General features: G+C 43.5%; 1 protein-coding gene across 2 annotated transcripts in view; it reads left to right on the top strand.

The window, feature by feature from the left end:
* Positions 1-10808, top strand: part of LOC109951322 (metal transporter CNNM4) — a 39690-nt gene that overhangs the window by 10310 nt on the left and 18572 nt on the right. For both annotated transcript variants that reach the window (XM_020585769.1, XM_020585771.1), the window contains exons 2-4: positions 4613-4756; positions 5022-5156; positions 6974-7143. In XM_020585769.1, coding sequence (XP_020441425.1) covers positions 4613-4756; positions 5022-5156; positions 6974-7143 — 449 coding nt within the window. The remainder of the gene's footprint in view (positions 1-4612; positions 4757-5021; positions 5157-6973; positions 7144-10808) is intronic.

Below are 10808 nucleotides of genomic sequence, written 5' to 3'. Positions count from 1 at the left end.
TCTCTCTGCTGCAGCTCAGTGTGTGTCCGCGTCACATCAACACTTCCACCCTGTGTGCAATAACGATATCAGTCAGTATGAAGAAAGAGCAGCTCAGCAGAAATGACTCGTGTCTCACGCAGCAGCTGCCTTGTCTGTTTTCAGACTGAGATGTTGCTGTTGTTGCACAACACTGAGCCCAATATAAACCTAGGATGAGATTCCTCTCATATTATAATCTATTTTGGATGAGGAGATCTGCCTGGAGGTGTTTTAGTTTCAGATTTTATTGTCTTATTGGCCTCAGGGCTGAGGATCATGGAAACATTTGGCCCTGATGACTGATTATAAGAAACGTTTTGAGGTTCCACACTTTTGTAACCATGCACTGCAGGATACTACTCAGTTTTGTAGTATCTGCTGTTACTGTAAAGTGAATACCTTCAGATTTTGGGCAGTTGATTGGGCAAATCAAGATATTCAGTGACTCTGGGAAACGTTGATGCACAGTTTTCATCATTTTCTCACATTTCAAAGACCAGTTGAAAAGATAAGTGAGAGATTTATCATAATGAAAATAATCTTAGCTGCTGCTGTATTAACATTTCCAGTTGGTGAGCTAACTGCGGTGCATTATCTTGGTGTCTGTTAAACCTTAAAACATGGACTTAATGGTTTGTGCTGTTTGGCAGCACATCCACGCGACACACCCCTTTGGATTTAGTTTGTCATGCAGTGCTGTTATAGGTCTAAACCTCGTCATTGTGCTGCCTCTGCTGCAGCCAAAGTGCTGTGGATTTCAGCCATCATAGCCCCCAGCTCTTTTGTCCCTTAAGATCAGAGGTTGTCTGCACAAGGCTTTAGTTTCAGATGGACAAACAGGTTAGAACAGCTTGGTCTGTCCTGCACAACAAGTCTCTGCGTGTGTGTATGAGCACGCACGTGCATATTTGCAACCGTGCGTGTTTGTTTCATCCCCTCACATTGTGCATGTTTTGCAGTCGGTGTTCATCATTAGTGTGGCCGGCGTGGGCGTTGCCATGACTTCCACACTGGAAACTGAACCCAGAAATGTTGGGAATGTTGTGTGTGAAAGGTGTTTTATTGTTCATTTGGTAGCAGATGTGAAGCTCAGCAGGCTTTGGTGTTTGTGACAAAGGTCAGCGTGCTCCTTGGTTTCTGTTTTGCTCAGTAGTGCTTCTCTGCTCTCACGTAGTTTGCTGTCACAAAATTCCCAATAACTTTCTAATAACACTGGTTGTTTGGAGGCTTCAGGCTGAACTGAAGCAGTTTTTAAAATCAGTCTTCCTGCTTGTTTAATGTTATGTGATAGTAAGTGGGATCATTTTGGGTTCTGACTGTTGGTCAAAAGGAGCCCTCAAACGTGACTTTAAAGGTGGCGGATCTGAAGTCGAGCAGCACCTACAGCTCACAGCAGGTCTGTGTAAATGAATGAACAACAACAGCCTCTCTGCTGTCCTGTTGGATTCTCAGTTTGATAAGTGAGAGCGGATTGTCTTTCTGTGTGAGCCCGAGTTGAGCATGCTGCGTGGATTTGCTCACCTTATCTCATGTTTAGTGGCAAACACACGTCTCCTGAAAATAAGCAGCTACAGACACTGGAGCTCTGAGACTTTGTGGGTTTTTAATTGTAGGCTCAGCTGACACAGGCCAGGCGCTGAGTGCATGGAACAACCTGTACTTGTTGAGCAGCCTTGTACCGAGTGTATGTTCTCAAGGAGTCAGTAGACTCTCGAGTCACTCTCCAGTCACTGGGTTAAGTATGTCCCCTGGGGTTCTACTTCCTCTGAAATATTGACTCGGCGCCACAGGGAGAGGTCTCTCACACGCGCACACACACACACACACACACACACACACACACACACACACTCTGCCTTTTCCATTACATGATGTCTTTATCTCTGTCGCCACAGTAATCTCCTTTGGAACAAACAATGATCAGCTGATTAATATGCTCGGAGGCTTTCGTACCGTGGGGCATTGCTGACCGATGTTCATCCCATCAGAATCACACCTCAAGGCCCATGAAACGATTCCTACCTTATGTGGTGTAATTCCTCAGTAATCAGGATTTCGGGTTTGGACATAACGTGTTAAGAGAAGAGATGATTTGATAGGAGGGTCAGAAAGACGGGGAATGTCAGGAACATTACAGTGGCTTTATTTGGATGTCTACACTCATGACTGTGCATCGTGTCTTCTCTGAGCCTGTGGTGTATTGCATGTAATTAAGACAACATGAAGCTCTGACGCAGGCCGTCGTCCTGGAGCAGACGCTGCAGCGGCCGATGCTGCTGGTCTCACTGGAGCAGGGCACTGTGGGGTTCCTGCTGCTGATGAGCTGTCTGACCTTATGAAAGATGCTTCTACAGTTGACAGAGTCGTTTAGAGAAGACCTTCATGATGATCGCCACTGTCAACAGGGTCTGTTCAGTTTTCTCCAGATTGGGTCTTTGTAAGAAGTGAGTGATGCTTGTCTTCACCGGCAGGATCCACTCCTGCACCATGGCCATCATGGAGGTCATGGAGAACAGCACCTAGTCCACCTTACTGGTCTCCAAGATGTGCTTGCAGATGACAGAAGGGGATTCGGACTTTCTGATTTGGACTTCCTTAGGACATGACTGTCCTAACGTCAGGACACATCACTGCTCCTGAAGATCAGCAGATCCCACATTTACTTTTCAGACCTTGACCACTACCTCTACCTGTACAGGGCGTCTACTGAGTGCTGAGGTTGTCGCCACATGTCAGATGATGCAGAGCTACATGGCACATCATCACAGAAAATGATGCACTGTTCTCCAGGAAATAAAAATATCTATTTCACGTGTTCTGTCTGTGGCTTAACAGGTAGAGTGGGTCGTTTGATTCCTGGCTTCTCCAGTCTACGTGTTGCAGTGTCCTTGTGCAAGACATTGAACCCCTAGTTGCTCCCAGTGATATCACCATCCATTTAGTAAAAACACCAAACTTTTATTGTTCACAGCTTTTCAACCTCAAAGGTTGGTTGGCTTCTCTTACACAAATATAACACCTTTTGGACTTTTTTAATCAGATTAAATAAGCTGTTTACAAATATAACACCTTTTGGACTTTTTTTTTAATCAGATTAAATAAGCTATTATGAAAACATCAGTTTGTGCTGGCAACTTGGCAGATGCACTTCTCAGGCATTTTAAATGTTAAATGATAAGTGGTGTTCTCAAAAGGCTCCCAGCAAATGAGCTTCACAAATGAAAATAATCGGCCCTCATGTCCTAGTAAGAGCTGTTTGGACTGTTTGTGATTTGTCACTTAGCCAGAGATGAGTGTTTGGCCTCGTTGTTCCATCTCGAGACTTTTCCATCCAGCTAAGTGGACACAACATCATTTTCCCACCTCGACATCTTGTGTGGTGACCTCAGACTCTCACAGTAAAGACAGATTCTAAGTCCCATGGCTCTACTCGGGTGGTAAGCCCAAGCAAGGTCAAAGCTGAGAATGTGTGTTGATCTCATTGTGGCCACTTTGCCAAGACGTGCAGACAGACAAGTGGTCTGTGTCACACAGTAGATGCTGTTTTTTGACTGAGTGAACATATTTAGGAATCAGATTGTTTCACTTCCCCTCACCTATCTTGTTGTTCAGATCTAATGTATTAATATTGTGCATAAATGTGTGTGTCTGTGAGACAGAGGGTAGTTTATAACAGCTGCACATGTTGTTTGTCTGGGTGGAGGGAAATGATACACCCAGGAGCCAACCCCCCCCGATGTCCTCTGAGCGCTTCCCGCTGACAGCATCATGAATAATTCAGAGCATCACCGGGAAAACCTCGGCGCTTGTCCGTGCACGGCCATGCAAGCGGTTGGCATCCATCACCTGAGTATTCAGTAGGGTGTGTGTGTGTGTGTGTGTTTGTAGCAACGGTCACGGCCAAAGTCCAGGCTTCACGATACCCATAATGACCCGTACACATTAACAGGCTCTGTGGTGCGAGCAGAGGGAGTGGGTGGATCAGAGCCGGCGTCCTGATCGAGGGGCTCGGCCTGTTTGTGTGCATCCGCTCAGTCACGTGTACGTTGATAATAAAATATAATAAATATGGGCTACCACATTGAACATACACGTATCAACACACCTGCCTTCCTCAGGATGTCTGACATCCTATTATCAACCACCTACTTGACCCACATCTTTAACCTGTGCTCCTCTTTGGCTCATTGCTGCCATTTATTGCAAATTACCACCATCAACATGTTGCAGTTGGTGCCTTCTGCACAGACAGGAGTGTTTTAAATACTTAATGTGCAATATGCAATGCTACACTGTATTTTAGTGCAAATCTGGTAGATACAATTAAAATAGGTGTGCAGCACAGTGCAGCTAGGTCTGCAAGTGTATAACATATAGTGTATATATTGTTTGTCAGAGATTTAAATGGTCCATATGAAGTCACCTCATCAGGTTTTAACCACTTTCCTTCTGTGAATATTAAGGGAATAGTTATTTTACAACATCCCAAACAATGTGGCTCTAATCCTACAGATGCACTTGTTCTACATGTACTGATTAATGGTTGGATTGAGCCGATAACGTGGCTAACACTTGTCTTTGTCTCACTCAGGAAAATCCCACCTGGCCATTGTGCAGAAGGTGAACAACGAGGGGGAGGGAGATCCGTTCTACGAAGTGTTAGGGTTGGTCACCCTCGAAGATGTGATCGAGGAGATCATTAAATCGGAGATCCTGGATGAATCTGACCTTTACAGTGAGTCTGACCTTTTGTTTGTCACTAATATTTACCTTTGCCTGTCTGTTTGTGTAGATAAGCTTGTTTTCATGTCTTACTTTTTTTATTATCTAAATAAATATGTAACTGGTGAAGGTTTGAAAGGTTAAGTGGCTCCTGTTGCTTTGCAGTACAGCTAAGAGGATTTTTAACGTACACCTTTTCTATGTGCATTTCATAATAACTGTTTCCATTGTGTGTGTGTGTGTGTGTGTGTGTGTGTGTGTGTGTGTGTGTCACTCAGCTGATAACCGCACCAGGAAGAGGGTGGCGCACAACAAGAACAAGAGAGACTTCTCAGCCTTCAAACATGAGAGTGAATCAAAAGTGAAGATCTCTCCTCAGCTGCTGCTGGCAGCCCATCGGTTCCTGGCTACAGGTGGGGGGGTGGCGGACTGAAGGCAGCATGCACACACAGACCTACACAGTCACCTGTCACAATATTACTTAGACTCAGCAGGTAGAGCAGGTGTGCATGTGAACATGTGTAGCAGCGATGTGGTTGTCACCTCGCCAACTAACAAGCAGATCAGGTTGGCAAGTAACAAGTGAAAGGAATTCAGAGCGAGCACAACAGGGAGCACAACACAAGCATCAACACAGGCAATACAATCATACAATAACAATAATAGTAATCATTTATCCTGGTAGGGGGGCCAGATGTATAGCACAGAAGAATTTCAGGCTACGCAAGTTCACAGTTCATAATCTGATATTCACATGAGATCAACCAAGGAATCATTAATTACCAATAATGAGTCAATTGTGTAGGTTGCTTAAACATAAATATGAATTATTAGCTGATAAAGGATTTATTCATGTCTTGGACATCGCGTTTAATATTATTTATCCCATTTTTAGAATCATAGTCTTGATCTGAAATGACAGTATGAATGAACATGTGAACACAGAGCGTATCGATAGCACTGGTAGCTCTGCTGCTACGAGCGCTCACCTGGCTCACAGACGCTGCCGTACACAGCCAGACACTGTCTGCAGACCGTGCCAGTGTCCGCTACCTTCTAATGCCTTTGTCACTACAGCATGTTGGTTTAATCTTTCTTCTTGAATTATGTTTTTCATTCCTCTAGTGCTTGTGTTTGATTTGGTCGTGTCCAGGAAGTGACCGTTTCCCTGTTTCATTTCCTCTTTTTTTTGTTCACATCAGTGATCATTGTCCTGCTGTTTTTAGATTGTGTCCCCTTGAAATTGATATCTGTCTTGGGATGTCTGAGGCATGCACAGCTGCATTCCACACAGGGAAAGTCTGGGAGTTTTTCCATTATAATCTAACACTCCAGTGCATTGTCTTGCATCAAGAAGCTCCGTCAGCCTGACTGTTTGTTTTCTGAGCTGGAAAAACAAGCATTAACAAACCAGCCTATAACATTTATACAACGTGAAGGTGTTGTGAGTTAAGTTTAAAAACGTTTTGTATGTTTATGAGTAAACCTGCTGACATAATATATGAACTAAAATAAGAAGTATTTGTCTTTTAGGCGATTAATCCCAATTAAAGCTATACACAGTATGTCTCAGCTCTGACTGTGTGTTGCGTAAGCTTTAGTTTGCAGGGTGGACTGTTTCTTTGTTCTGAGTCTGGGTGGGGACCAAGGCGCTCGTGGCCGAGCTCTGATTGCAACAGCCTGGTCTACAACTATTGAGAAATGCATGTCAGCCAAATGCAGTATCTCCATTTCATCTTTTGAACAGGGACAGCACACATGAATCAACATCACTGTGAATGTCACCGGTTAATGCACCTTTAAGTCGGCCAGACTGTACCCCACTGTCCCAGCACTTTGCACCTGAAGCTGATTCTGTTTATCTCACTTAAAACATATTGTGCATCATATACTTTTAAAGTGTGTTTGAACAACTTTTGTTTTCCCTTTAATTAATTCAGGTTAAGGCAAAGTTTATGTAATTTGTAGCATTACAGTAGGAAGTACAGGATATCCCTGCTTCAGATCACATGTACTGGACACACCTGTTTACCTCACTGACAACTCCATGAAGTGTTGCATGTCAGCCCATGAACCTACAGTGGTAACAGTCAAAATAAAAATAGTGACTGGCTTCTGACCATATCAATTTCCACGGATTTATTACAGCTTTATGTTGCAGAGCAGTTTAATTTGGAAATGAAACTCTCTCTCTCTCTCTCTCTTTCTCTCTGTCTCTCTCTCTCTGCAGAGGTGAGCTTGTTCAGTCCGTCTCAGATCTCAGAGAAGGTGCTGCTGCGAATCCTGCGCCATCCTTACGTCATCCAGGAAATCAAGTTCAACGAAAATGACAAGCGCTCGCCTCATCACTACATCTATCAGAGAGGCAAGCCGGCCGACTTCTTCGTTCTCATCTTGCAGGTATGCAGTGAAACAGCTGTTTCACTAAGTGCACGTTTTATCCTCCAGTGCAGGGGTGTCAAACTCAATCGCACAGGGGGCCAAAACTCAGAGCACACTTTAGGTCGCGGGCCGAACAGGATAAAAATGTATTGAACAGACTAAAACTAAACGTTTTTTGAACTATGAATCGAAACAGATGGGTTACAATATTATTCCAAAATAAATAAACTTAAACTTTAAATAACTTATAATATTTTGCTTTCCATAAAAATATTTCCTGTCAGAATTATACAAATTCAAAATATGAACATGCTGCAGAAAACCTAAAAATAGAAATTGTGCTTTTAAGTAAAAGTTAAAATAATAACAAATCAAAACCTTTCATTTTCTTTGCTCTTATGCCATTTTGTCAGAGCTGGATGCTTGGCATCTTTTCTTGGCAATGAGTTCGTTTATGTTTGGGGCATATACTCAGCCTCCTTACAAATTCAAAATATGAACATGCTGCAGAAAACCTAAAAATAGGGCTCTGTTTTCAGAATCAACTTTTCTCTTGGCCATTGTTAGGGGCTAACTTTGACTTGAAATTAGGGTCATCAACAGACGCTTCATTGATCTGTTGTAATTGACACGGGAATGATCGCAGGTAGCCTATTGTTTGGTAAGGCAGCTGTTGAGCGGCATTATGGGATTTGTAGTTTGTGTGTTATCAGCGCTTCATATCGCCGGGCCATTAAAAAAAAGATATATAAAATGATCTCGTGGGCTGGATGTGGCCCGCAGGCCTTGAGTTTGACACCCCTGCTCCGGTGGAATGTGGGAGTTGTCAACAGCAGCTCTGAATACAAAACTCGTTAGTTGCTTCAATGCTGTCAGAAGTGGATAGAAAGGAGATTTGGCTTATTCTGCTTTAGAAATTCTTTTTGATTCCTCTTTCTTCTTCTCACACAGGCAGATAGATTGAAACATCCCCCTACACACACCTGTATACACCAACACATTCAGAGTGGAAGAATATCTAGTTTTACCACAACCAAATGTACAACGTGGTCTGTATCTACAGTTGGTCACCTTGGAAGCATCAGCTGACAAAGCAGCCTGGACACAGTGTCCTTTTAGTTCTGGAGCTTTCAGTCATGAGATCATCACATGATCTTCATCAGCAGATGAGGTTTTCCTAACTAGAGTTGTCATGGAAATCCATGTTGGCTTAGGAGCTGAGTTAGATTTTGTTTGTTGTGTTTCCATAAAGATTGCGATTTAGCAATCCTCTGGCCCACTGTGATGACCACACCCTGCCCTCTAAATGTCACCCTCCCACTGCTTCAGCCGGGATCAAAGCGGTGCACTTTGGATTATGAGACTGACCTTCCACACACACTCTTCATCTTACCTTTATTTGACCTTCATCTCCACCTCCTACTCTTCCTCTCCATCTGTCAAGTCATCCCCTCACTGAGTGTGTGTGGAGCTTAGCGCCATTGAGCAGTCTGCTTTGTTTTTAAAGCTGCAGCCGGTGACAGATGGCGGTAGGTGTTGTACACGGCGCTGACCCGACAGACGCCCAGAAACTGTTAATAAAACTCGAGAGTTTGCTTTAGTGTGTGTTCACAGTAATTTGACCTAATTGAATCATTTATGGTTTTAAAAATTCAGTGTGAAAAGGCTCAGTTCTCTCTCAAAGCCTTTAAAAGTAGCTCAGTCACAAACACAGTGCTTCATAGCTGTAGGTTATTCAGATCTGTGACAGAAGAAGAAGAAGAAGATGAGATCCAAGCAGCAGTTTGGAAAAGTCAGTCGACTCTGTAAGTAGATTAGTCAGTTACTTTAAAGGTTCAAAGAGCCAGATTTGGCGGCAATCCAGGCCGGAGGCGGTTAAAGTTGTCCTCTGCTGCCTTTTCCAACACAAACCAAGGCCTCAGCCATGGCTGTGAAATGTCTGCAGTTCTGTCCTTCAGCAAACTAAAGGACAAACTGTGGGTGAATCATTGCTTTACAACCAAGTAAATTGCAGGTTGTAGCTCACGTACTGTTTGTACACACAGTTGATCTGCTGCTGAACTGTGATCTGTGATATCTGGTTCACCACATATTTATTTATTTGATGATAAAAAAACATCATTATTTTTAATGCCAGCATACAAGGGGGGTAGGAAAAGATAGTGACCGATACACTAAAACCAACCTGAGAAGCTCTACGTCCCTCTGCATGTTCGCTCAGTGCAAACACACAAAAATCACTCACACTGCTTTAGCACGTCTGCTGTATCCACTCTGTGTACATGTACACGTGTGTTCAAATCCCACAGGGTGGGAAAATTACACTTCATTGTCTTGCTCTCACTCTTTTCACACACATTTGTTTCCCACACGTCACTTATGTCGTTGTCCCCCAAACAGTTATTAGTAGGGTCAAGTAATCCGGGGATCTGTGTCGGCTGCCTCCCCCGCCGCTCGTCTCGGGGAGATTCTCTCCTGGGAGGCCGGATATCGACGCTGCTGTGAAGACCCCACATGTGGAATAATCTGCTGAGACCTTTTGGGCGGGGAGAGGCTTTTAGTGTCAGCATGCTAGTGAGGGAATTTTCCACTGGTGCGTTGTGAAGCGAACACCTAGTCTTACATGACTTGTGTTTTCCCCTAAGTCTTTACACATACATACGATGTCCACTTAGCAACCTAACATGTGAGAGAGATACTGTAGAAACATGTGTTAATGGCTAATTGTTACGTAGGGTGCCTTTACTAAATATGCACCAGTTTTAGTCACTTTACAGTGACTAAGCATTGGCAGTAGATTATTAATTCGTTTGCTGGTAAAATAGCATAGCTAAAAAAAAAAAAATTACTCTTGTGCTAGCTTTTAAATTTCCACAAGTAAAATGAAAATTAGGCTAAGTGTGTGCATAGCCCGTTTGTTTTAAATCGCATTAAAATGATCATTAATGGCAATATTTACATTAAAAAATAGGTCTGGGGATAACGTTCAATCACAGGTGCCTATGAAGCATACAGTCGGTGACAAACCACTGGGTCATAACAACGACACACCCTCTATAAGTTCCGGGCTGTGATTAGCACGTCAAGAATCGCCTTTAAAGGTGAACCTTGACTCGGTTCGGAATCTTCTGTGAATACTTCTGTGTAGAAAACAGTACGTGTGGGAGAACCCTCCTGGTTTCAGTCACATTTTAGATGCGATGTTTCATCTGACGTCTTCTGTTATTACACAAAATGTTGCTTCTTGTTTGTGTTGCTTTCCATCAATGCAGGTGTTTCAGACAACAGGTAAAATAAGGTTAAGTTAAAGGATTTCAACAGTTATTTAGGAACACAAAACCCAGGAATGGAAGAACTACTTTCCTCTGGTCTCCTGCTATTAAATATTAAATTTCAGTCTTTAGAGAATGATGATCCCGGCGCCATGTCTTTAGAGAATGATGATCCCGGCGCCATGGCCCTTTGCTAAGGGCCGTCCGGTCCCTCTACGACTGGAGCAGGAACTTGGTTCGCATCGCCGGCAGTAAGTCAGACTTGTTTCTGGTGCATGTTGGACTCTGGCAGGGCTGCCCTTTGTCACCGGTTCTGTTCATTATTTTTATGGACAGAATTTCTAGGCGCAGCCAGGGGCCGGAGGGAGTCCGGTTTGGGGACCACAGGATCTCGTCTCTGCTTTTTGCAGA

Source organism: Monopterus albus, unplaced genomic scaffold (genome assembly GCF_001952655.1).
Source record: "Monopterus albus unplaced genomic scaffold, M_albus_1.0 scaffold376.1, whole genome shotgun sequence".
Taxonomy (NCBI): Eukaryota; Metazoa; Chordata; class Actinopteri; order Synbranchiformes; family Synbranchidae; genus Monopterus; species Monopterus albus.
Note: the sequence above shows the minus strand (reverse complement) of the source record. Positions and strands in the feature narration are given on the sequence as shown.